At 45.3% G+C, this 27508-nt stretch overlaps 4 protein-coding genes across 9 annotated transcripts; 2 read left to right on the top strand and 2 right to left on the bottom strand.

Moving 5' to 3' along the window:
- Positions 1-14: 14 nt before the first annotated feature.
- LOC117578532 (glucose-6-phosphate exchanger SLC37A2) lies at positions 15-3539 on the bottom strand. Of its 4 annotated transcripts, XM_034264095.1 has the most exons (8): positions 3468-3539; positions 2508-2725; positions 2286-2446; positions 1664-2232; positions 1511-1549; positions 1167-1383; positions 954-1102; positions 15-895 (listed from the first exon to the last, which is right to left on the bottom strand). In XM_034264095.1, exons 2-8 carry the CDS (start codon positions 2639-2641, stop codon positions 524-526), a joined length of 1641 nt encoding a protein of 546 aa, XP_034119986.1. In that variant the 5' UTR covers positions 2642-2725; positions 3468-3539; the 3' UTR covers positions 15-523. The 4 variants fall into 4 exon arrangements, with proteins under 4 accessions (XP_034119986.1, XP_034119990.1, XP_034119989.1 ...); XM_034264099.1 differs by lacking the exon at positions 1511-1549 and having other exon boundaries at positions 1682-2232; XM_034264098.1 differs by lacking the exon at positions 1511-1549.
- Positions 3540-4338: 799 nt separating this feature from the next.
- Positions 4339-5014, top strand: LOC117585885. The gene is made up of 2 exons (XM_034275641.1): positions 4339-4497; positions 4561-5014. The coding sequence occupies exons 1-2, from the start codon at positions 4483-4485 to the stop codon at positions 4891-4893; spliced, it is 348 nt and encodes a 115-aa protein (XP_034131532.1). The 5' UTR covers positions 4339-4482; the 3' UTR covers positions 4894-5014.
- LOC117585854 (GTP-binding protein RAD) lies at positions 5005-27508 on the bottom strand. 3 transcript variants are annotated; one of them, XM_034275607.1, is made up of 10 exons: positions 26877-27508; positions 18488-19001; positions 14206-14359; positions 13456-13572; positions 9452-9772; positions 9293-9381; positions 7431-7611; positions 7111-7244; positions 6720-6824; positions 5005-6183 (listed from the first exon to the last, which is right to left on the bottom strand). In XM_034275607.1, the coding sequence occupies exons 2-10, from the start codon at positions 18698-18700 to the stop codon at positions 6037-6039; spliced, it is 1461 nt and encodes a 486-aa protein (XP_034131498.1). In that variant the 5' UTR covers positions 18701-19001; positions 26877-27508; the 3' UTR covers positions 5005-6036. The 3 variants fall into 3 exon arrangements, with proteins under 3 accessions (XP_034131498.1, XP_034131517.1, XP_034131507.1); XM_034275626.1 differs by lacking the exon at positions 18488-19001 and having other exon boundaries at positions 26877-27507; XM_034275616.1 differs by lacking the exon at positions 6720-6824 and having other exon boundaries at positions 26877-27507.
- Positions 16877-18054, top strand: LOC117585876. The gene has a single exon (XM_034275627.1). It carries the CDS (start codon positions 16892-16894, stop codon positions 17906-17908), a length of 1017 nt encoding a protein of 338 aa, XP_034131518.1. The 5' UTR covers positions 16877-16891; the 3' UTR covers positions 17909-18054.

Genomic DNA, 27508 nt, shown 5'->3' on the forward strand with positions numbered 1-27508 from the left:
GAAAGTCCGTCCGGCAGTTTAGAAATTGGACTGCCTGCCGTGCAGGGGCGGACAGTCCTTCCGTTTTATTGATGTACGAAAAAGTGTACGGATAAACTGTATGTACATAGCAGTAGAATTATGCTATTACTAATGATAGTTCGGCACTTAAAACGAAGAGACTCTGGACACACACGCACGCACACACAAGATTACAAAATATATATCGGGTATTTGGTATACAAACATACATACATGTATGTATATCATATGGTATATGGTGTATCAAAATTGTAAACTTGAAAGATAGCTTAGGATAATGGTTAACATTCCGGCTGGTTGAACGAATTCAATTTAAAATAACATTAGTGATACGACGACATGTACTATAATGGATAGGATAAAACTAGCATCAGATCAGCTCTGATACTCGCACACTCTCGAATGAACAATGCAATATGTACACAAAAACGGTGGCTATCAAAATGTTTAGTAATAAATAAGGTCAGACTACAACATCAACCGGCTCGGGGTCCGCCTCATGTTATTCGATGCGTATGCGCGTGGGGGATCTCCGCAGTGAGGCAAATTCCTTGACGACCAGTCGACCCAGTAACAGCATGGCAATTATGTCGGCTATGATCAGCATGTGAAAGACATTCTGCCAGCCTGTGGTGGAGATTAGGCCAGCCAGGAGTGGCCCCACAGCAGCACCAATTGAGCCAGTGCCATCTATGATGGCCGTCACAGTGGCCAGTGCGTTGGCATTGCCCTCCAAGGAGCTGTGCTGGCCCAGTTCTGCGCTCACCGATGTCGTTATCAATGCATAAGGGCCATTCACAAAGATGCCGACCACAATGAGCAGCAGCACGCTGATCGATACCGACAATGCGCCGTACTGTTGATACATCAGCAACTGAATGGAAATGAAACAAGTTACACGACTGAATGGGGCTGTTAATGCAGAGACTTACAATGGGTGAGGCTATGAAGAGCATGCCCGTGCAGATGGTGGCCGACATTCCAGTAAGATCGGATATGTAGCCCGCAGCTATGGCCCCGAATATGCCGCCCACATCGAAGAGCGTGGACAGATCAGCGGACAGCGTGGGACCCAATGTGCCTGTCATCATAAATACATTTATTAATTAACTTTTCCATTGACTGGAGGCAGTCTTTATACTCACTGGAAGACTGTATGTACAGGGGCAGCCAGTACATGAATGTGTAGCTGACCAGCTTGGTGAAGAACAAACACAAAGAGAACTCTACAACTCCGGGTATATACAGAGCATCGATGAGACTGATGGGACGACCGGAGCCGTGCTCCCTCTGATGGCTCTGCGAGTGAGAACTGGGCAAGATTGGTGTGCGCTCTGTTGGCGCTGATCTGTAGCTGATTTCCTGCAAAATAAAGAGCTATTAGACTTTTGATTGATTCGTGGTGATTCGTGGAACAAAGCGAGCAAACATTACAGAAGCCAACTGTCTAGCAGTCAATGTGGAAAGCAAACACTGAACATGCACTTACGGTTTCTGGCATGCCATACACAGCAGACCTGACCACCAACTACAGCCGAGCAAACACGCGAACATCGATACACTTAAGAAATTAAAATCACCAAACAAACAGCAACTATCCAAATGTGTGCCATTGGTATTCTACCTTGGAATATTTACTTACGGCAGCGTTGTGGCGCACCTGTTCCTCGTCGTCCTGCTCCTCGTCCGAGTCGTTGGTAACGCGACGCTCGTGCGGCACGCTGTCCGGATAGCAGCCCACAATCTCCGGCTGATCCACCAGGAACAGAAAGAGCAGAAAGCCAATAGCGCCAATGATTATGCCAGGCACCACAAACGACATGGCCCAATCGGTTTCCACATAGTGCGCCGCTATCAGGGTGCCCAATATGTTGCCAATGGACGTGTGACTGTTCCAAATGCCAAAGATGAGGCCGCGCTTAGATCTGCCAAACCAGCGGCCCACCAGCGTGACCACGCCCGGCCAGCCCGTGGTCTGAAATATGCCAGCACAAATCTGGATGAGGATAAAGTACCAGAGACTGTGTATGTTCGATGTGCGGGCAATGCCAAACATGTACGTGAAGACGCCAGTGAGGATCATGCCCATTGACAAGAAGTAGCGCAGGGATACGCGCTCGGCCACAAAACCAGACGCGAACATGGCAATGGCGTACGTGAAGAGAAATGCCGAGTCCAGCATGCCGAACAGTTTGGTGGCATCGGGTCCATCTGTGGATACAAATTCGAGTTATTCGGACACAAAGTACTTGCAAAAAACTTACCAAAAGGTGCATAGCCACAGTCCTGGCCTTCGTGTAGCTGAGCAGCCTGTGCAGATGAACAGTTTCCCTGCAGCACCGATTTGACCACCGAAATCGGCTTTCGGCACATGTGATAGCAGGCATAGGCAAGGAAAGTCAGCACAAAAATTGATACCTTGTAGCTGGAAAATAGAATTCGGGTAAACATTTGATGCTCTTCGGACAGCTGGGCATTCTACTTACAGCAAGTCTCGGCGTGCGTGCAGGCGGGGGCAGCATTGTCGCGACAATTTCTGCACTATCCGTATGCCGAAGGGTATGTCGTTGTAGTTGTTGCTCATTTTACGCGTTCGTCCGCCTCCCAGTGGTGGTCGCATTGACTGGCACAGGCGTTTGATGGAGAAGCAGCTGCACACGTCCAGCGAACAGGGCGACGTGATGGCTTCGTTCTAAAAAGCTACCTACAAAAATAAAGAGCGAACAATTCGCAGGCTGAAATCAACAGGTAGTTGGGTGACTCAAAGGCAGCTGTCGGGCAGGTAGAGTGGGTTGGTCACGGTTGGCTTTTGTGGTTTTCTCCGGAGGCCATAGAGTTTCAAGTGAACAGCGAGTTTGATATTGCTTTTATCGCAAAACGGAGCCTCACACATACATACACGAATGTATGTTGTTGTAGTTTTCTTTTTTGTTTACGTCGTCGTTTGGCCGCTCCACAAACATTCACTCAAGCAGTGACACCACGAGTCATTCTATATACATGTCTCCAGTATCGCAATTATAAAATGTGCTTCCGCTCGGTACACAAATTTTGCTGAGTTGGCGAATTTTAGAAGCGTTGTTAGCTAGAGTTCGATTTGTGTGTCTTTCCTGCGGGTCGCTGGAGTCTATTGTGTTTCTAGCAGATAACACACACTACAAAGTACAAGTACAGGCAAATTATCTTCTGCAGCATTATTATCTAACTGAATGTGTACGCTTGGCGACTGCATAGATTTATCTTGCACAATGGAAATTCTTAATACGAGGAGCACCAATAGTTTTTGTTATCTTTCTCACAGTTTCAGGGTATTCGTCGGCCGACATGCGACAAAAGGCGTTTTTTTTTGGGTTTGTTGACAGCACAGCCCCGAGACCGCTAACAGATTTTGCCTTTGATTGATAAGGCCACGTTCAAGATCTTAGATGGTCGTTACTAATATTTACCGTTGAATAAACATTAAACAAGTTGAAGCTGTGTATTTTACTTTGTTTATTAACTATCAGTGTGACCGCGGATTTATCGATAAAATATACCGCCTGACCCTCAGATATATACCGAAATAAGCTGTAAATATACTGATGAAAGTAATATTCCTCAATTTTGATATTCCATTGAAGATTACCAGCAAGATAGAAGCCCCAGCACTGAACATATAATTTTATAAGATTGTTTAACCAATTATCCACAAGAAAATATAAGTCTTAATTCTTGCTCTTGTTTAATTGTTGATAGAATTTGGTGGAAACAAAAAAGTGAGCAAAAATGTTTACTGTTTTGTCGGCACTGGTTGTCACCTTGCCATTCACACACGTGCAGCTACGAATTGATCGAAATTGTCCAAATTTCAGCTACTTATTTGAATTTAAAATAAAACAAAGTTTTCCTACTACTTAAAAACACTATAATATTGATATGGAATGTAAGTGGCACATTCTGTAATATTTGGAAATCACCACTCGCCATATGATTTACTTTTTCAATTAGACGCCGAGTCGGCTTACCGGGAATTACTGTTCCTGTGATCATGAGTTAATACTCATGCGATGAGACACGCGACCGGGCAAATGATTGGCAAATAAGTATTAGTCAGTGGGGAATATTGTTGACAATAACTGAGCTTAGGAAAACAAAGTGGCCTGTGTGCACAAGATCCGGCTTCCTCCAGTTTCGATTGAGAGCGGAAAATGGTCTTATTTTCAGCGCCAAAACGCTAATTTGTGCCGGGCACATTGCAGTGCAGCGAGCTTCAGATGTGAAAATCAAGGCGATAAATTAGAACTACTCGAGGTGATAATCACTGCTAGCGGAGCTGGGCAAAACATTTTGCCAATTGTAGGTATAAATTGCGATGCCAAGTCAACTGAAGCCACACATTACAAGCCACAGTCGTGCTAAAATCAGTTCAATTGTAATAGCACAGGCAAGACAAGCCCCGAAGCAGAAAACTCCCACACAAAAATGCTGTCAAAAAAGGTTAGTGGAGCCGCGTAAGCCTCAAAGTCGCATCCATTTAATGGAGATTAACCACACCAACAGCAAATCTTTCGGTTTATCGCCTGCTTCGCCGCTCTCAATATGGTGTGTGCCTATCCCCGAGACCATCCCACACCCACAGAGCAGATTCAAAGACTGAGTGCTGTCACAGAGGCGGAAACACAACCCATCATCTCCACCAGCGAAGCCCTCGACAATGTGTACCGATATGAGCGGACACTGAGCCGCCTGAGGAGAGCATTGGACGAGCTTGCCTACGAGGATGAGGCGAACGATGACATGGAGCTAGCAGAGATAAATGTGTTCCGCCCACTCTTCCGTTATCGTTCGCAGGTGGCGAGGCAAGTTGGAAATCCTCAGCAGCAGTTTGGATAAGCCTCACAAACCAATTTATAAGGTTTTACACATAGATGCAGCCTCATTTCGCATTTTCATTACTTTTTTTGTACAAATCGAACGTAAGAAATAAAAGAGTTAAGTAATTTATATTGTTAAACATTTAAATATTTATTTATTATATCTTTTTATACTCTATACACGGTAGAACCTATGCCAATATCTAGCATATATACACACACAAATCTATTTAGTGTCCATTATGTGTAATGGTAATATTATTGTTGTAGTTTTTCCTCTTCTTCCATGCTTCCACATCGTGCAAACATTTACAAATTTGCTGTTCGTGCCTGTCGCAGTGGATGACATTCAAATTCCATACATTGCAATGCATATTTAAGTGGGATTTACATACATCTATGGATCCCTGACATACATATATAAACATTTACACACACACACACACACACACAAATACGCATACATATTTGACTAAGGAAGACACAAAGAATATTGAATTTCTATATCTAGTATACGATGGACACCCATAAATGTTTACTATAATTATTTGTATAATCATTTCAAGCGCAATGAAGACAACTTTCTTATGATTCAAGACCCTGTAAGACTCCCCTTATAAATAAGAAACTCAAATTTATGCAACGTATATTCTGAGCTATACATATTTCTTACAGACAGCATTTGCTTAACAATTTATAAACATATTTTGGTATCGTTTGCTCGCATTCCGTGTAAATAGCATTCCATTCTGCTAGTCAGCTTATGAAAAATATTCCCTCTAACATGCTCATAGCTTAGAAAAGTTTATTAAAGTTGCTAGTTAAGTACAGTTAAGTATTGTAAGTACTATATATATTTGTTGTTCTTTGTTGCTGCTTCGCTTGGTTCCATTAAGTTGCTCTGCTTAAACTTCTATCTTCATAACCGATCCTTTGATTTTGATTAGCATTAAATTTGATTTAATTTTTGATTATCAGGCTTAGGCTTACAGCACGCATCGGAAATTGTAAATTGTTAATGCGATTTGTGGCTTATATCTGCCCAGGGGCGGGACAGAGAGGGCTGCTTCGATTTGCCTGCTTCGAACTATCGAAACCTGTTTACATATTGGATGATAAAGCCTTCTGCTTATGTAGGTTTACATCAATTTTTGTTTATGGCTTATAGCACTTGCAGATTCTCGCAGTGCTTGAACTTGGAGTCCTCCTTGCCCAGTATCCAGGTGAGCATCTGTCGAGCCTTCATGCTGGCCAGCATCACGCTGCGGCTCTTGTACCAATGTGCCGGCGAGCTGCCATCCCGATGGCCCTGTAAGTCAATTAAATGTTAGTTCTACAATTTCAACTTTATGCAAGGAAGCTGGTAAAGGGGTGGGGGGAGTGGCAAGCAAGGGGAATTCTTTGTGAACATTATTTTACATGTTCTTGCCACTCGATTGAATTGTTTTTTTTGGGTTTTTTGGTTGGCAGCCATTGAAGAGTTATTTTGCATTTTTCATGTGCTGGTTCTGGGTCTGGCTCAGGAGTTTAGGGGCACACACTAGATAATAAATAACACACAAACAAACAACAAACACAACAAACACACAAGAGAGCACAACAGTTTGGCAGTTGTCTAGGAGCTTGACTTGACACATTTCCTTGCTGGCAAATTTACAAAACTTTTGTGCTGTTTGTGGCTTTTGGCAAGATATCAGGAATGGGCAGGACAGGATATTCATATACATATATACGAGGAAATTTCAACCTAGATACTATATCATGCGTGTGGGGGTAGAGTTGGAGTTGGAGTTGGAGTTGGAAGAACTTGAAACGGGGCGGAGGTGGAGCTTCTGATTTACTTACCCCATCGTCGGCCTTAAGATCAGTCAGAAATTGATCAGTTTCTACAGTCTCTACGTTCTTGTTATCTTTAATTTTATATTTATCTTTTACTTTTTTTGGATTCAGCTGCGAAAGCGATCAATGGACATAGATTACATACAGAGATACATAGATACAAAAGTATTACACATGGAAGAAACCCTCAGAGAAGGCGATAGTTGGGGGGATAGTTGAGAATAGAACAGAAGAGTAGTAGTAGTACTAGATGGAGCAGATGAACAACCAACCAGCTAACTTTTACTGCAACCGATATACTGGATCTAGAGCTAGTTCTATCCATCAATGGGGGGTAGGGTGGGTTTTAGGGGGCTTTGGAGTGGGTCTAAAGAGTGATTTGTCCTTCCATGCATACCTGCAACATATTCTGGTCCTTCTTGAGGCGTATCTGTGTGAGGGTTCCGGCCAGCAGCTCGTCGCAATTGTGATTGATGCCCACCGAGACCTCGATAAACTTGGCTCCGAACGCACAGGCCAGACATTTGCCATCTGAGGAGCACAAATCAAGGATGCGGATGAGGACATGAAAGAGGCACTCCATGCATAACCATGATGCCCGGTCACGCCACTTAATTGACGATGCAAATGAATGCAATTGCCCGGAGGCTATAGCAGCCCTTGGGCTGTGCGCTGTGGGCTGTGGGCTGTGCCACTTGCCTGCTAATTGCTACTTACCCTGTGCAGAGACGGCGCGTGAGCGGGCCAAATCAATTTTGTTGGCCACCAGAATGATGGGGCGATGGCGGTGCAAGTCCATGTCCTGCAGTCGCGATAGTATCTGCTTGGCCCGCGTGAAGGACTCCTTGTCAATGCAAGAGTAGACCACCAGAAATGCATCCGCCTCCTCCAGGTCGTCCTGCAAAAAGCGAAAGAACGGAAGACGAAAGAGAATCCAAATTAAAACACAGAACTCAACAAGTTTACAACATTCTAAGAGCCCCTGGGTCGTTTCGTTCGCTTCTGCTGAAAATATTTAATGCCGTGTTTTATTGCAGTTAGCCGGAGTGAAATTAAAAGTTCCTAACTGCGAGGCAGTCGCCTCCGAGAGAAAGGAGGAGAGAGAGAGGGAGCTTCTCCAGCTGCTCCTTTTGCTCCTTGTATGCTTTTGTTAGCGCACTTTTTGCATTTTATGCTCGTAAAAATTAAAATTATGGCCACTTGGCAGCGACGAGTAACAAGCTGAGGGCAAAGAGGTTCGCCCCCCCCCCCGACTTGGCCAGACTTTTAATGATGTTCATTTTAAAAGGCTCGGGACCGGGATCGGTGCCGGTCACCTGCCATTAACAGGTCAGCCAGACTTAGGGCAGGAGCTGTTTGTGCCCGCAGTCTAATGAGCAGTATCAGAAGTAAGTCTTCATTCATTCAATACTGGATACCTCTCAATCGAACCTTTAGAAGACATTCTCCCGTCTCCAATCAACACTAAAATATGGATTACTTCGCATTACTTTAGGGCTCTATTTCGCATGTCTATTGTGGCCTGATGACGTTGGCAAGTTTCCTTTCTTTTTGGCGCTTTTCGGTTGGTGCCTTTTCGTCCTGGCTTCCGTTTGAGGCTCATAAAGCCACGCCAGGCACATCCGACATTTGTTCATTTTGCACCTCGCCGCTGGGTGCTGCCGCGGGGCGCACACGTTTGAAGTATGTTTCGCTGGAGCATGGGGTCGAGGTCAGACCTTAAGCAATTTGTTATTTGCCTTCCTTTTTTTGTTCAGCCAACTTTTTGGCAGCCATGCGCGGGCGGGCGCCTTTAATGCGGCTGCCGGCTCTGGTCTCTCGCATTCCAGAAATGTATAAATTGTGTCCGTTTCCTTTTGTTTTGTCAACGACTCGACATTGCAATCATCATCATCGCCATCATCAGGGTAATCGTCATCAGCGATTATAATTATCATCAACGCGCGTTCGTTTATATTGCCAGCAGCGCAGACAGGGGCCAGCATTTGGCATTTGTCCAGCAATTTGGCATTTCGATTGCACAGCCGCGCGCGCACTCTTATTGTATTTATTTGTATTATTTCTGGTGCTTTTTGCTGTCGCTTTTCTTCCCCTTTTCTTGCTCAGAGCGTTGCTGCTGCTGCGTGGCTGGATTTTAAATGAATTCCTTAAATGTTTGAAATGAAATAACCACCCAGAAGCATTCCCGGCACTTGTCCGTAATTAGTTGCAGTTCGGAAGCGGCTACTGGACTCTGTTGCGTGTCCACGCAATTCCAGAGCTCGTTTTGCATTTGTAATAAATTCACTTTGTGCAGTGCTCGTCCAGTTGGCAAATTACTCTCGGACCCTGGCGCAAATCTCAGCTGTGCTGTCCGAACGGACTCATTTGTCTTGCCGTCGGCAGTGACAGCCTGAGCCACAGGCACATCCCCAGTCGGTTTTGCGGTCCGAGTCCGAGTTAATGGTGAAATATTCAACGACAATTACAAACACAAATGGCTTAAGCTGTTGACTCTCTGCGTGCGTATGTGTGTGTGTGTGTGTCTAGGAGGGAGTGGAGGGGTTTGTGTTCTGTCCATTTGAGAAATGACTATTCACCTTGCTGTCCGGGTTGCCAGTGAGGAACTTGAGCTCCGACTCGGTGCCATTCAAGATGATGGAGATGTTCTGCTCAGCCTCATCGCACTCTGCAAAAGGGATAACGTACACTTGGTTGGATATCAATTGAGATTGAGTAATCGTCTTCCAACTACTGACCTGGCCCATCGTACGCATTGATGCAGTCCGAGGTGCGGAACTGGGAGACGAGCGCCTGCTTGCCGACGCCCGCTGATCCCAGCATCTCCACGCGATAGAACTCCACCGGCTGGTGGTTCTCCTGGGCGCTTTGTCCGTGTCCAAATCCATTGCTGCTGCTGCCGCCGCCATTGTAGGCGGAGCCCAGGCCCTGGCTGCTGCCACCGCCCACATGGCCGCCCAGACCGCCGACTCCGTTTCGGGCGTGCATGGGGCTGGATGGAGCCAGACTGTTGCTGCGCGAACGTCGACGTCGGAACGAGTCGCCGCGATTAATGATGCCTGGATGCGGGCGAGAGGACCAAGAGAGAACGAGATAGAGAATGAAAAACGAGTGGAAAATGTGCCAAAATACACGGGTAAAAACGTCACCCATTTCGTATTCCAAATGCATATTGTATTCCGGCATTGTTAGTCCGTCCACCTGCCGGAGTCGCGTACAACAGAGCAGGGCAGACAGGGCGTATGTGCAACGCGTGCAAAGCCAATGCCACGTAGCACAGGCAGAAATTACAGTTTCCTGCCACAAGGGCAGCACCAGCCACAATAGTAGTTAATCTGTCTTTTGTGTCTCGCATCTGTGGCTGTTGCAATACCATGTTAACCCACTCTCCATCTACCACAAAACACCCACCCGCCATCTGTCTGCCCCCCCTCTGCAGTTAGGTATTTTATTTACAATTGAAAATTTAAAATTAAAGCCCATGTTTCCTGCAGCAAAATGGTTGAACATAAACGTTGGACTCTTTCGAATATTTACACAGGAATATAAAATGAATATTTATCAGAAACGTTGCGCAAAAATGAAGCAATTAAAAAGTACAATGTATTTACAAAGTTTCAGGGATATTGTCCCCACTGCACCCTGATTAAAATATGGCAAAAATTGTCAAAAAGCATGAATATATTCCCGATAATCTGAAATTAAGCCATGCAACCATATGCTGGTCATTCCCGCACAGACAATGCCTATGGCTAGATATTACCCAACGAATGCCAAAAGTCAAAAACCTGCGGTCATTGTCAATTATAATCTCATGCCCCAGGCAAATGGCAATGGGTTAAGGAAATGTACAATGTATGTAAATATGTACATTTCTATGTATATGGTCTGGCACCAGGCTCTGTGCTGTTCGGATCGGATCTGCGCCGAGTTTATGTAAGTGTACGAGTGATTGTGTGTATTTATGTATGCTGTGTACATTTGAAATGTCATAAATAGATTTATGGCCCGCCTTATTGCATTCAGCCGTGAAACGAAGCAATATATGTACATATGTATGTAAAATGTATAGATCTTCATCAGAGATCTTTCACTAGTCTCTGGCAGTTCACTCGTTGCTCATCTGCGGTCGTTAATTGTGCAAAATTGAATTAATTACCAAAATGATTCTAAACATTTACACATTTCGTACGAAATTTTTAATTCATTTTCACTCCCTCTGCGGCCTGGGCGAGTCGTCATCATCATCATTGGAAAGCCATAAAACTGTTCGTTTTGGGTGTCCAAATATTGTACAGATTTTTGTTGCTGTATTTGGGAAAATTACGAGCCGGGATGCGGCGCGTGGGAAACAATTCATTTGGAAAAGGTGCAAACGGGCAGCGATAAAAATTGCGATTTAGTTTTATTTTCGTTCAAATATTTGTGCAATGTTCAATGTTTATTTTTAGCCTGCAGCCGGTAGAGACTGTAATTTAACTTGCCATTCTAGCTATTTCCATAATTCCAGCTGACTAATGTGTGCAATAATGTTCAGCATTTCTCCTACCATCCAAACAGCCAGCCATCCATCCATCTTGGGAATGTTTTACTCAACTTTCTCTTTGATGTTAGTTTTACCCACCTCCTCCTTGTATTTCTCTTTGTTTGAATAAAGAATAACCGTTTAAGCAAATAAACTGAACATTATATTTGTCGATTGATTTAGAGTGGGGCGAGTGTGGCACGAGATGTTGCATATGCTGCTGGAATACACATTCGTATTTCTATGATTAACCGCCTTCAAGGTTATAAATTGTCTAAACAAAAAGGAAAAACTCTCACTTCTATAAATACAGCAACGAATGCTGAGCATTTGGCCAAAAGCATTCGAGAATTGGCAACAGACACATTTGGCTTATAATCCATTCGATGCGATGGTGCATTATTCAATTATGATTCGATTTATAATACCCTCCCCATGGCCACACACTGGAGCGTACCACAAGGAGGACACTCGGGACCATTGTCTGGTGGGCTGGGTGGGAATTTGTAAATGAAAATTTCATTTATGGTGCTTCATTGGCTGCCATCGGTGACTGACACTCGCTTGGGCGTTTCAATTTATCCAACAGAAACAGCATCAATGTCGGGGCCTTCTCCACTTTGCATTTACCACGCATCCGAACCTTAAACATACTCGTAATTGATGAATGATGGCTAGAGCTACAACTTTCGGCTCTCTCCTTTTGGTTTAGTCCAACATCTCGAGCGTATTAACTTTAATTAAATGAGCGCACATGACTCGGATATGGCAAAACCGCAAGACAGCTTCCCCTGACAATTTAGTTGAGCAAACACAGACACTTCATTGAATTTTAATATGCAATGCGTTTCCCGTTTCCCGTTCCCAGCTCCTGCTCATCCCTGACAGTTGCCTGGGGAATAAAGGGAAATAGCCGACACAGCAGAGTGAAATGCTGATACCCTTTCGATGGGAAGACGGCAGGCACACTCAAGATCACTGTCAATGGTTGTTCCCCTGACATGCATGCAAAATGGGACGCTGTCTGCCGCTCGACTCTTGTTATCATATTTCATGCAGTTCCCAGGGATTTTCTTTTGCCTCATGACTTAGTTATGACACCTTCTGTAGCTAAGACGTGGACATGTCGTCTGTTTGCTGTCATGTCAGTTCAAGTGCTTGGATGGCTCCCCATTCAGAGCTCTGGTGCTTCGTGCTCGATTCTGGCAGTTCGTGTTGTGAGCCTGTCTGGGTGGGCTTAAACACGTACTTAAGGTCTGCTCCATGCATTTGTGCATGCAAAAACTCCTTGGAGTGGGGAGGAAACTAACTGCCTGCCACAGAGTGGGCACCATAGCGACCAATGCTGAGGCTCAGCTCTTAGCTCAGCTCAAACTGAAGTTGAAAACTTTAGCAATTTGATTTTTGCAGCAATTCCGACAACTTTGATGGAATGCATTTGTTTGTTATCAGCTCTAATCCGATTATTTTGTGTAACTATATTTACTCAGTAGTTAATGACATTTTCAAAACTCATTTGACCTTTTGTGGGGGGCAGACATAATTGAAATAATTAGCAGGTGGATTTTGGAAGCATGAGCCAAGCGCTGCCCTCTGTGTCCTTAAAGTTTCCCTACCATAACTATGCCATGCCTTTAAGAGCAAACTTTACACAATCGTTAGGCGTTGGGCCCACGGTGCGTATGTGTAATAATAACGTGACACAAATATAGAATACAAAAGGCACGAGAAAAGGAAAAGCACAAACAGGGACACAGACACATACACAAATAATGGGGGAAAACTACACATGTCTGTGCCGTGTATGTGTGAGTGCGTTTGCATATGTATGGGGTGTGTGTGTGGGTGTGCCTTGGGGTATTCATATTCTATTTGGAGTGGCATTTAGTGCCACTGATATCTCCTTAACATCATTGTGTAACAACCTTTTAAGATTTCAATAGGGATTGCGAGGCTGCGTGTCTGGGAGCAAAACTATAATTTTATGCCTTCTGGCATACAGGCATATCCTGTTCCCTGGTTCCCCTAAGCCTGAGACCCAGAACCAGCTGTCCTGTTTGCATTGTTGGGATCATGTGTAATCCCAGTCATCTGGTGTGTGCCCCAAGGCTTTTGTGGACTTTCAATTTCGAAATTAATAAAATGGTCCACCGAGACCTTTGTCGAGGAGCCCCCCCCCCTGGCATCTTACAGTCCCTGTCTTGGTCTTCCACTCACCTCCTTTGGATGCGCTGAATGTGCGCAGTCTGTCCACATCCTCGTCGTCATCGTTGACGCGCAGGTGATGCATGTTCATGGTGGGCACGTCCAGGAAGGCGTTCGATTTTCTGTGCCCTGCAATCACAATCACAAAAACGGGGAAATTAAATTAAGCAAAACAACTTGTTTACACATTAAATTGCATTAACTATTTGCAGCTAATTAATTGCATGCAGCTGTGCCGTTTTGTGCCCACATACTTAAGTGGGAGAGCGCCTGAGTGTGGCCCTTAGGTGGCAGGAGGAAACGGAAGCGTTGCACAGTTTGCCGCTCGGCCCAAACTGGGTCAACAATGGGGGTTCAATGACCTAGCAGTGGCGGCCGCAACGCTAATTGAATTCACGTCATTGGCCAGCACTACGAGTACACATAAGTAGCGAGCGGAAGGCCTGAAGTCCCTGAACCGTGAAACCGTGTGAACGTGAATGTAGTCCAAAATTGGCCAATATTTGCAGCTGTGTGACGAACTTAAAGTCCTTTGGCCACCCGCTGTTTCAGCTGTTCAGCCACTAAACCATTTATGGTCAATTTTTCAATGGTGTCGTGCGGCGACCAATTTGGCTGAGAGCTTCGTTTATGCCGCATAAACCGTCAGAGCCCGGCACTTGGCTAATTTGTTGCACAGCTTTTTGATGGCTCTGTTTAGCCATTAAAGGGACTACAACTACACCAACTGCGACTACACCAAATAATATATTTCGCACTCACCGTGTGGCTGGGGCCGACGTTGCGAGAGCTTGCGTCGCTGCGGTGGCGTCTCTGTCTCGCTGAGACGCGGCTCGCTGTTGCAATAGGATCGCGTCTCCTGGAGCGTGTGCTGCTGTTGCTGCTGCTGCTGCTGTGCCTTGGTGCGCTGGCGAACCTGCAAAAAGCAAAGGGAACTCTGTTAAACAACTTAACCGGGAAAATCCATGCCATCCATCCATCCATCTCTCTATCTCTATCCATTCATCTATCCAAATGTCGAAGGCAAATCGCTTAGATCCCTAAGGCAAAATCCGTTTGATTTATGGACTGCAGCAGGATGTGCCAGTGACCTTGTCACTGACTGACTGAGGGAGAAATTAAATTGCATTTCTCTCAACTTCTCTCAACTCAAATCAAATTGCATTTGCTTGTCCTCTGTGGGACAACATCTAGCCCCGGGCAGGTCCCCTCGCACTTTTGCCATAATTTATCGGCTGACCTGCCACTTGGCACAGCCTCGAAGCGACTATTGGCGGCGCCTATGACTGTGGTCGTCTGTGATCAGAGCCCTTCAAGGGATTTCCACACAAATGTCAAGGTTAAACGCTCTGAATGAGGGCGGTCCGGCACCACTCGAGTTGCAATCAGCCTCGCACTTGTTTCGCACGCCTCAAAAGTTGTTCCTCCCCAAAAGTTCATTCAAGGAACCTCCAAGTCCAAGTGCTTGTCACGTTGACTGCCACGGCAGTGGTCGGAAACGTGCCTCCGTCCCGCACAAAATTGTGTCAGTTGTTCTCGGGGTGTGAGCGAAAACTAATTTCAGCACCTGTCCGACAGCCCCCGACCAGCTTCTTGGTGCGCTGTTTCTTTGCGGTCCAGCATGAGGGGTACCTCGGTGGAGGAATATATTTATAACCGCATGCAAAATGTCCAACTTTGTTACCTGCTTCCGGCTTCCTTGGCTCCAACCACAACACACACACACACACATCATTCCCTTGCCCTACGCTTTGCACGTTGAATTGTGGAAATGCCGGAAGCGTTTGTTACGTGGCGCTGCCTGTCAAGTGGCCATGGATTTGGGGCACGTCGAGAGTTTAGTCAGGCGGAGCTGGCAAAAGCCGACAAATCCACACAAAGAGGGTGGAGAGTGGAGAGTAAACTTTGGATGGTGGCTGGGCCATTAGCCGAGCTGTCAGTGTAAACGTTTCTTGTTTATTTAGTGGCCGCTCTTTGCGCTTTTTATGGTCAAGGCGCGGACTGCCGGACTGCCACAAATACACTTAAGTACATACATCGTACAGTTATTTTACTTACATTTCATGGTGGTGGCTCTCGTGACCAGAAATTGCTCTTCTTTTTCCGCCATGCTCTACTTTTGTGGCTTAATCAAATATTACTGCCCACCCGCCCATGCCAGGCAAACATACGAGTATAAGCACGAGGACGAGGAGCACTATCAAATGTATCTATGTATCTTGTGGTTGGTGTGTGTGTGTGTCTGCTGATCCATTCGGATGCAGCTTGTCCACGCTCGGATGGCGTCTCGCCTTCTTGTTCTTGGAAATTAATTGCTTCCTGCATTCATTCATTCATTGCTACGAGTCTCGTCGTGTCTTCAATTTGTGCCCCATCTAATCCCCAATTAGTCCTTTGCCAAAGAACTGATAATTTATTCTTTTAATTGCCGCCATTTGAAGATGGTGGCTCGCTGGTTAATAATAAATTGTTGTGGCTCGTTTCTGTTTACATATTTTACTCTTTAGCTGCAATTTTTAGCTGCAATTTTTCTAAACAAAAACTTAAGTTCAAAGCAAAATGTCATTCGCTAGACGACTGGCTGAGTTCTTTAGTCGATTTACTTGTGGATTGTTCTTTCAAAAGTTCAACGCTCAATAGCTTTGGAATCTCTGTGCTCTTCTCTGTTTAAGTTTTAGTTGTCGTTTGCCGCTGTATCATCTCATTACACTTTGTCCGTCTGTGGATGGAAAGCGAGTACTGTGCTATGCCCCAACTTATCAGCACCAACATCGACAAAAGTTTCTCCTGAATTCGTCAGAGGAATGGCTTTCTGTTTTCTCTGTGTGTGTGTTTGGTTCTTCATAAACAAAAGTAATTTGGTGCGCAGTCTTTGCTGATTTTCCTGGTAGCTGCGAACTCATTACAGCCACGCCCACAGCAAACAGAGGAACGCCTTTATGCTGCGCAAGTTGTGGCAGGAACAGTTGCAGGAGACAGGAGACAGGAGCGAGCAGCCAGCAGTAGAGGCGGTAGCTGGAGCAGAAGCTGAAAACGTGGAGCATGTGTGGCAGCAGCATCATCGCTGACTTGTAAACTTTTTTTCTATTTAAATTACCAGCTTGGGGCGCATCAGAAGCGATGGAAGCGACATTTTTAGCACGGACTTTGATGCGATGGCGGCACACATTGCACAAGCGTTGCTTTTTGTTGCCTCGTTTGCTTACTATATTAAAGAGGAGGATGGGAGCAACGCTCATACGCAACGTATGCCACGTGGCGGTGCTTTTTGTCTGGCAGCAACAGAAATTGAATTTGGCCACGATATAATTCAATTCACACTCTCGCTTGCTTGCCGAGAGAATGTGTATAGCGAAGGGAGCAGCAAGCAGCCTTTGGATTCAATGTAACTTCAATCCAGTCGGATAGACTGAAATCCCCCCCACCGGCCAGCATATGACAAACAAAAATGGAGCACGAAGGAAGGACTCCACATACGATAACCATTCCGGTGAGTACGTATACCCAGTTGCAACTCACCGCCACCGTGAGCGGCGTGAATGTGGCACTGAGCAAGTTGGTCGCCGCCGAGGAGGGGAGCGTGGAGGGAAGAGTGCTGAGTATTTTGTTGTCGCTGGAGAAGAAGTATCGCTACATCTATGACACCTTTAAGAAGGAGATGGAACTGCAGCGAATAGCTGCCTCAACGCTGTGGGAACTCATTCAGCGCTACAGAATCGCCATGGATGTGGACGTGAGCTGCAAGTGCGCGCAGCTGTATGCCGTGGAGCCGTCGGAGGAGATCGTGCAGAAGTACTTCATCCACTACCAGGTTATCATACGCTCCAACAAGAGCCAGTGGTGGGGCATTGAGTCCATGCGGTCGTATGTCCTCACCTTCCGGCGCGAGTGCAGCAAACTGGATCTCGAGGAGGAGACGCCCTTCATTCTGGGCGATGCCTTTCACAAGCCCATCCGTTTCTTCATCGATCTGGTGGACGATCTGTTCGATTACTTCTTCAGCATGCATCTGAAGCTGGACTGCGCCGCACGGCAGCTGGATCCCATGGATCTGGACAGTCTGGAGCACTACCAGCAGCTGCTGCAGCCCAACGAGGACTTTAAGGAGTATTTCATGTTCAATCTCAGCTACTGCCAGTGTCTCCGCATGCCGCCCAAGTGCCCGGAGACGCGTGTGTACACCTCCATCAGCCACAAATCAGCTGCCAAAAAGGAGGCCATGGAGCAAGCAAAGCGTCTACGTTGTGACCAACGACTGTCCAGGATGTCGGCCAGGTCCTGTCAGCCCAGAGACTCCATGGAAACGCCAGAGACACCTGAACCCGTGGCAGACCCCGTCGCTGAGGCTGGCAAACTGCACTCCATTCCGCTCAGCACGCAGTTCGAGGATCAGCTAATAAGCGAGCGCCACACTCGTCTGCTGGTCCATCAAGTGCAAAAGGCTATCGTCAGTCCTAGAGATTGATTTACTTATACAATTCCCATTTAAAAATGTTCACATCATCACCGCTACAATCCTTAACTACAAGCCTCAATGGGTAACATCTTTCGGGGGCAATATATAAACCCATTTGCCTTGCACCTAATCCGTTTTATCATTGCAAAAGACCACTGAAAGTTGCCTGTTTCTCAATTAGATTTCATTAAATTACTTGTACGAGTCTCTTAAATGCTTAACACATTCCATTTGATCCCTGTTCTGGTCTGTGAAATGTTTTCATTGCAGCTTTGCAGTTGTGGCTCTTGCCACTGCTGCTCCTCTGTTTATTCGAGAACCAGATGACAATGCTCTATAAACTCACACATAAATATGTGGAAGACATTCGTGAAGTGAGAAACGTGCAGCTACTTAAATATGTTTATTTAACTATATATTAAATCAGTTCATGTCCCACGTATATGCGCATGTTCGTGGCAAACATTCTGCAAACAACACAAGAAGAAGCGAGTGACAGGCAAAAGCAAATGCTAAATTTACGTACGCTGTGGAGGTATCTATGTTTCTACCATGTATTATATGACTATCTACTATTTGTGTACTCACCGATCTGGCACCCGACGTGATGCGAGCACTTTGGGAGCGTGTGGCCGGCCGGCGTCGACGGTAGCCGGGTGTGCCGCCCTCGGGCGTGGCACTGCCCGAGGCTGTGGGCAGGCCATGGATGACCGTCTCGATGCTGGCCCCCGTGGCGCAAATGGAGGCGCTGCGTGTCTTCTTCTGCATGCGATGGTGCATGGGGGAAATGTCGTCGACCATCTTGGCTATTGTTTGCTGAGGCTTTTCCCAGGCGAAATTTCTGTGTTGTGCTCGTGTCGCTTATGCCTTTCGCCTTTCGGTTGTGTTTTTAAATCCTAATTTGCCAAATCTAGAATTTTCTATATTTGTGCTCTAAGCATTTCGTGGTGTTTCGTGCTGTGGTTCTGCTTGTTCTGGCTTGATGTTTTCTGATGTTCTTGATGTTGTCTGTTCTTTATTTTTTGCTGTTGCATGTCTCATAATCTGAGATTTGGATGGTGGATTTTGTGATGATTATTGTTCTACTTGTTTTTGTGGTGCTCTGCAAATAAATGGTGAAAAGCGCACAACGAATGAACAAAACGTTGAAATCAAATTTCAAATCAAATCTAAACATTTCTCAAATAGTTTCGCAGCTCGCTCCTGGCTGAAATGTTTACAGAAATAACCCGAAAAACCAAAACCGAAAATCGCTGAAAACTGAAAACAGAAAACAGAAAACTGAAAAAAGCAAAAAGCAAAAAGTGGCACTGACTACAGAAATATTTGTATTTATGTGCGAGTATTTGTAACAACATGCAACATAATTTGCTACGTGATTTTTCATTTCACAGCGACTGGCCGCTATTAAAACATGAGCAGAGATTTTGCCGCTGCCCAGAGCATAGTCAGAGCCAGAGCCAGATTCGTGTTATTTTCGTCCCATGGAAACTGGGTCAGCCAGTCAGCCAGCCATCCAAGCACTCGCCCTCGTAGTGGACGTCGGGGCCCAACAAATTGCCACAAACAAATCTAAAATCCATCAAAGGGGTTCAACCGTTTCGGGAATTCGATTTGTTGTAGAAGATTTGGCCAAGGGATAACCTGGCAGTGATATATGCTTAGATTTACGAATGTCTGGCTTTGATTTAGTTATTCATTTTGTGCGAATTTAAATGAATATGTTTTAAAGTTTATATTTCCTGATGTCTTCGGACCTCTTCCACCTGTGCGTGCTATCGGCACCACTTGATCTCTCTCTCTGAAGTGGCTGCTTTGGTTAATCTCACGTAGTTCTTTCTCATAAACTAAAAATACTTTTATCTAGACCTTGCATCATCTTCGTTTTGATTTCCCCATGCCTAGCGTAAATAAACTTTGATTTGGAATGCCAGAAAATGTGGCAACTTTCTGCTGGTATCTGCTGGTGTTTGCAGAGCTCCTAGTAGATGCTTCCACTACATTTCATTCCGCAGCAGAGACTGCAGTCCCTAATTGACATTAATTTCCATTTGCATGAGAGAAGCAGCAGCCTGAGGCAATGGAGGATCCGCAGGCGAATTTAATTCAACTTCTTGGCGGACCCTAAGCCATGGCTTAGAAGGCAAAATTAAATTGAATTTGCCCCAAGGGTCGGACAAAAAAAAACCCTCTAGAGTGGCGTGGAATCGGATCTGCCCCTGACAGGACGGCAGGGCATTGGGCCAATCAAAGCATATTTGTAATCCATTTAGTCATCCTGCGCGCTACTTAGACATGCATCATTTGCTTCTGCCCCAGCCCACATTCTGCCTGCCCCTGTGGCATAATCTAATCAGGCCTCTGCCCCTCTCTCTCTCTCTCTCTCTCTCTCTCTCTCTCTGTGGGCATTTGGGTGCAGCTTAGAACGATTTGCCTTGGTCTGTCGCCTGCTGGTGACGTGAAGAACTTGCAGATTTGCTTGGGCAACCCTTGCAGCACGTTTCTCAAGCTCCGTGGAGCTCAATTAACTTTTGTGAATGATTGCAGCATAAATAATTAATAACGCGCATTATTTTCTCCCACAGCCGTTGACACCCTTGCTGGGGGGTCGGTGAAGATTTCTCTTGCGAAAGGCTTACGAGAGCAAAGCGAAAAGCATCTTCTGCTGGCCGAAACAATGGAATTGGGCCAAGTCCCCCTTGAAAGTAAATAATGCAAAAGGAAAAAGGAAGGAAGAATGAATACATAAACTGGAAAAATGTTTCACGCGGCCCCCCCGACCCACATATGCGAAGACAGCTTGCGCCCTGCACTGGCAGAAAAGACTTGCTCGTTAGAGTTTTCGCCAGAGGAGGAGGAAGAGGATGCTGGGGAACCTTCTGCTGTCAGTCACACGTGAAGTCAAGTCCCCGAAAACGACTGATTAAGCAGAAATCTTTCCCCTACTTTGACTTTAACCAGCTTAAAGGCAACCAAGAATCCTTGGGGAAAGGAAAAGGCAAACTTTCCATGCGACTTTACGCTTGATTTGCCACCGTTTTGTTAAGCGATGCATTACCAAGGCCCCACAGCGTAGACTAGAGGAGGAAAATGCCGAAAAAATAACCGGAAAAAAGGGTACTGCTGACCCATCCAGTCGTGCATGAAACTTCATGCCACATGATGATGAAGTTGTCGTTGTCCTGGCCTGTACCTCTTTGTGGACGGGGTCTGAGTGTTGTCCTACCTCGCCTTGTTTGCATTCAATTGATGCCGCAGGGCTTGAGCCAACACAACAGAAGCAGCAGCAATCGCAGTATCCTTAGATCCTCGTGTGTGGCTCCCTTCTAATTGGCCATAGGACGTCCAGGCACACACACACCAGGCCAACAGTGAAAGTAGGAATCTAGGAATCCCAGTGGCATGTTGTCTTTGGACACTGCAATTAATGTTCACAGGTATTTTTATGGCCCAAGTACTATATTAGTATCCAATGAGACAGCCAGAGGTCATGCCATTTTATGGCCTCATATGTGGTGAAGTTTTTCCCACATTTTCCGCCCCAATTTCCACCCTGTTATCATTGGTTGTCTGTTGCTAGTTATTAACAGAAATTCGACGCTCAATTGTTGTTTTGCTTGAATTTTGTTTGTCACAGCTTTTGTTTTTGCGTCGGAGTGCCAGCCAGTTAATCAGGCCATCCATTCGATGTGCTCTTACATGTCCCTGTACGCAGATGATGACAGCTGTGCCCGGTTCCAGGCAACTTAGGCTATCGCAGAAATGTGGCCTAAAGTGCGTTGGATTGCCAGGGGTTCCCGATAAACCTCCCACCACACGGGGCCCAGGCACAGGCATAGGCACAGGCACAACAACAATCCCGATAAAGTGTCAACAGATACCGCATGGACGAGGTACAGCCGGTGTGGCCTGATGGTCTCTGAATGGAATCCGCATGAGAGGGGGTGCGGATGGTGAGGCAGCGTATTCAATGGCAAACAAAAAGAGGAAAAACTGGGGTGTGGACACCGGTGAAGAGGTCGTTGATTGAATTGATTTAAATGGACAGAAAAAAGAGTCCAACCCCTCAGCTCAGTTTTCATTCAATGTTTAAAAAAGATTTTTGTTTGACCAAAAAAATACGCAAATTATGTAGACTTTGCTTTTGTTTCCATTGACAGAGACATTCAATACAGTTTATAAGTTTCCGCAAGAATATCTGATATCAAAAGATCAAGCAAGAAACTATGGATATTTGTGTGATTCTTAAAGTTTTTAGTTCTGTTAAGGAAAATTGATCTGACAAATGTTTGTGTATCATGAATCTGTCCGTTAAAGGCCAGCTACGACTGAAAACGAGGTAGGGATGCTCCCAGCGATCATTCTTCTGTCTACAAAGGAATTACTAGACATTATGACAGGTTAAGCACTTGTTTCTCAACAGGATTCAATCTTCTTCCTGCCCGTTAAAGCATTTTCTCTGCCTTTCCGGCAGTTAAAGCATTTGTTTCCAGGCTACGTTTCAGCTTTATGATCATTAAATCTGACCTGCCGCCCCCGGCACCGCCTTCAATGTGTGTTTCAGTTGTTTTTCAGTGCCCGTGGCTGGCTGCCTTTGAACATGTCCTTGACCATGTGCCCATGTTCATGGACATGTTTCTGCCTCCATATCCATGGGCGCTGCTCATGTGACAGTAGATGTCGTTGTCATTGGATGTGGAGGAAGGCGTTTGTTTAAGGTTTTCCCTTTGAACATCATCCGTGTGGCAATTTGTTTATTTTCATGGCCATGGCCATGTCAGCCGCCGCCGCACAAACACGCACACACACACGCGCACACGCGCACACCTGTTGCAGTTAAATTAAAGTGTGCCACAGGTTGCTTTAAGGTCAGGTCTTCAGAGACTCCCCTCCACCGTCTTCTCTGTGGGGAACACTTGCTTGCTGCTGCCCAAGTTCTGCTTGTAGTTCCCATCATAATCATCCTGTTTTACCCGCCACACAGCAAGCTGTACAGCGTGTCAACCTAAACGAGCTCTAAATGAAAATGACAGGTTTTTATTACGCATACGCCACGTTGTCTTTGAGGCGGCCATAACATATAATGGGCCAACGTGAAATGAGGCTTCGTGCTGTTTTGCTTTTCCCTTCTCTGTCCTCTCGAATGAAAACAAATTTCAAATGATTAAATAAATTATTTTGCATTTTTCTCAGACAAGCAGACAGTCAGCGTCTCAAGAATTTTTATATAGAGCAAAATGTTTTTCAAATATTTGTGCGACTCATGATGAAATTCGCTTGTTAGGGCAGATCAACAATCTATATATATATATTTTTTTTTTATAGCATTTTAGTTGATCTCTTTGGTGGAAAATCACTTGACAAAGTGTGTGTTGGATTTTCCATATGTTTGACATAATTTATCGTGGAATTAGTATGAAAAAAAGTCCACTGTTTGCTTGCTGAACATATTCGTACCTCCTGGACTTTGTTTGTTTGTTTAATGTTCAATAAATCGATGATAATATGCTTGCCAGGAGAAACAGAAAGAGCCCAAGGGGGGTGTATGGAGTGGGGAGACTCGAACGTGGCAAATCTGTTGTGGAATTTATTTTTGTGAAAGATTTTCCAAACCGTTGCACAAAATCGAGCTCAAGGGCAGATTATAGGGCTTAATGCTTTTCTCTGTCTTTCTCAGTCGCTGCCTTTCTCCCTCTTTCTGCCTCCCCTTTCCTTTTGGATGGAGAAATGGCGGGAAAATGCTTGTCTGTTTAGTTTAAACTTCACGTCTCTTGCGATGATTATGACACACAAACATATGTGGGATGGTGGGTGTATGTCCCGTGCCCTCTCCCCCCTCTCTCTCCCTCTGTGTATTGGCGTGTGCTCCACCTTTTGGCGGCTGTTTACTCCCAGTGCGCCGCGTTGGGGGCCTCTTATTCTCAATTTAGATTCAAATCAACGCAAAGTCGACAAGAGCCATCGGGCGCAGATGTTTACACAAAAATTCACTTCATTTAGTTAGTGTCAGGATAAATAAAGCTCCTGCTGCCACCCCGTTGGCCCCCGCATTTCGCTTTGATGTGATGTGACTGCCTCTGTGGCACTTTGTGCCACATCATAATTAACTATCGAAGGAATGTCATATGGCATTCGGGTATATTGTCTCTTTGGCAGCACCAATTTGGCCTCAAAATAAATTGAGGAAATTTACGATTTTCCTTTGTCCTTCCACCGCACCCCTCAATGGATTCACTCTCTAATTGGCCTGCATTTGATTTCACAAGCTCGTTTCGGGCTTTGTTCGATTTTTTATTCGGGAATTCAGGAATTGGATTTTCTGCTGTTGGAATTTGATTCTTCTTTTGTTAGATCTGCCCGTTAAGTGAGCTGTTAAGCGAGGAAGATTGACTTGAATATAATTAAAAGAGGGGAAAAAGTGGCAATTTATTACAGAATTTACGGCCTAAAAGCCAATACCTCTACCTCTGCCAGGTGTTTGCATTGTTCTCCCACTCTGAGCGCTGAGCTAGCTCTTCCCTTATGCTGGAATGAAAGCACTTTGCTGATTCCCCGGACGTGTTTGGCTATTTGAATGCACATTGCTGACCAATTATGCCCAAAGGATGGGCACATGCTGCAGCAAAGATTCTGATTCTGTAGTGTCCATCAAACAGAGCTGCGTCCGAAAGGTACAAAAGGCACACCAGTGCAGTGGGAAAATGGGAAAATGACTGAAAAGTTGTGCCAACAGTGAATTTATTTACATTTGAATAGTTTGTTTGTTTGGTTTGCTTTTTGCGTTTTGGTTTTGGGTTTCCGTTCGGTTTGGACTGCTGGCAGCTCTTTAAGTGTGTGCATAAATATTATCGTTAGTTTCGGTGTCTGCTGTGTGCAGGACTGGGGCGCCGGATATGTGCTCCACTTCACTGCTATGCACTGCACTGCCCCTACACACCGCTCCACTGACAGCCACTCCACTCTCCAGTCTCCAGTCTCGAGTGTAAAGTCCCAATTGTCACTGGCAGTGGGCTCTGTCACGTTCTGGCCCGGTCTGCATCCTCCCTTGGCCAAACATTGTTGGCTCAAAGGCACAGAACACGAGGCTTGTCATGTTCTACGCGTCCCCAGGTTGGTGTGAGTAGAGGGGGTCGACAGTGTGTCAACTACAAGAAATATTTTTTTCGGGCTTAAGTGGTGGGGTGCAGGACCGAGCTCAACCTTTTGACATGTCAGCGCCCCCATCGCTGTGGGTTCCAGCCCCATGCTACTGTGTTGTCTACTCCCATCCTGTTTCTGTTCATCCAATACCCATCCTCCCACTGCTCTTCTCTTGACAACCAACAACCAGGAAGTGGCTTTTGCCTCTCCTGGTGGCTCCTGGTGCTTCACCCTCTGGTTTCGTTGCAGATTTTAATTGAATTTAGAATTTTCGTTGGCTGCAGCACAAAGGCCAATCTGGCCAATCCAATTCGCCAGCTGAAAGCCAGCTACGAATTTGGTTATGACCGGAGCAGACTCCCTCTAAGAGTCCCACCGTCTTTCAAAACTCTAATGGAATTTACCTGAAAATTTAGTTGCCATAGGTGCACCCATGCCCTCTTCCCTTTGCCCCGTCTCGAGCTCTCAGAGAGAGTGCATGTTTGGGTGTGCGTGGAGGGGGCGTGGTCCCAAAGTCGCGTGTCGAAGGGCGGCCCAGACGCGTCGAGACATTTTAGTTTAATTGGCAAACAGGAAAACAATTGCAGGGACAGCTAGAGTGCGGGGCCGAGTGGGTGGGAGAGTTGGTAAAATCAGTGGATTGAAAGCCAAGTGCCGCACTGCAGCAAAAACATTTTCCCCATTTTCATTCCCATTTTCATTTCCATTGCTTTGGCTGCTTTTGGTGTTGTTATGGGTGGATTGTAGTGGTATTAAAAGGGACTTCCGTTGTCTATCTGGGGGCATGTCCTCTCCTGATTAGGCAACAGATCGCTGGGGAATTGCTGTGGCGATTTGTATCGCTCCTGATTGCCAGCCAGCACTGACTGACTGGCTCCCTTTGTCCGCACTGCAAAGTGCCATTTGATATTATCTTCTTTGGTCTTGCCATAATGGTTCATCCGGCAAAATGTCAGCCGCAGTTGTACCAATTAGTGTGAAATTTGTTTCTGACAATTACAGGAGAATTTTTATGCTCAAAGGCTCTGTAAAATGGCATTCAAATGTAAGGTATTTGTTCTCAAATTAACATTAATTCCTATTAATAAATTTGCATTATTTCCTCCTGCCTTTTGACAGTAATTGTACTGCCAAATGTTTCCATTTTACAACAGTGCAAAGCCATCTGACTTCTGATTAAATTTTTCCTTAATTTTATATGATTTTCATGCATTCTTCCCGTCTGCATTTTTGAGATCCATTTATCTTTTGTTACATTCCTCGAATTGATTGTTATTTACCCATTTCCCGAAGAGAGAGACCCAGCGAATGCTTTATGGCACCCTAAAGGATTCGCTCTCAAATAATCCATTGCCAAAACGAGGCCATTTCGCGAGGGTACCCAGAACCCTGCCCCAACCATCGGGGGATACAGAGTCCCATAAACGTTAGGAGGCTGCCCTGCCGACTTAGCAGCACTGAATATTTAATGCTCCGGCAATGGGGCAATGGGAAAGAGATCCTGGGTGAATGAGTGATTTCTGCTCCTTTTACGATGAGTAGCGAGAAAGAAACGATTTCGAATGATTATCCATCCCCATTCACAGTATAATGAAAGGAAATGGAAGTGGGAAATGTGTAGCCAAAGGTGGGGTAACACTAAACAGATCGAAGAGCGGCAGGAAATGTGCAAAGTGCCAGGCCGCACGACAACGCCCGTACACCTGCAGGCATTACTCCTTAAAGGCCCAGCGGCTCACACAACTAGGATATAGAGTGTCTAAGTATATAATATATTTTGTAGTATCTATATGGGTCACGACACTGCAATTAGGCGATTAAATTAAACAAAACATACCTTTCCTTCACCAGTTGGCACCTCATCCAGGGGAAATACCGCCTGCTGCCTGCTGCCTGCTGCCGACACGTCGGTGTCCTCTAATGAGCCACAAATGGCAACGTTCTCGTTTTGTTGGTCAATACCCTGGGCATATCCATCCGAACAGTCAACCCAAAAAAAACCCCCTCACAATTAGCAGAGTTTTTTATGCTGTTTGCGATATGCCCGACGTCGGGGGAACTTATGTATTTGATCGATAAATTGTAGGAAAAAACGGCGGCACACTTTTCCTACAGATACTAGATATCTGTGTATATTTATTTATATTTTTTTTATGTGTAGTTTGGTAAATTATTTTTGCACTTGTTCACTTTCTTTTCATTTATATTTTGTTGGTTATTTATAGAAAATGTGAAGTGAAGCCGAAACGCAACGCAGTACAAATTTCTTTTAGATATTTTCACTTGTAGTTTGAAATATTTTAGATTTTTGTGTGAGAATATTTAAAGTTAACTTTTCTACTTTTTTTTTTGGGGTTTTCCAAAATCTTAGGTTTTCGAAAAAAATAACCAAAATTCTCGTGGCACTCGCGATGTGTTGTGGCGCAACTTTACCGTCCGATCCGTGCCAGAGCCGTCGAGTGTTTGATG

This window comes from Drosophila guanche, unplaced genomic scaffold, assembly GCF_900245975.1.
Source record: "Drosophila guanche unplaced genomic scaffold, DGUA_6, whole genome shotgun sequence".
Lineage (NCBI taxonomy): Eukaryota > Metazoa > Arthropoda > Insecta > Diptera > Drosophilidae > Drosophila > Drosophila guanche.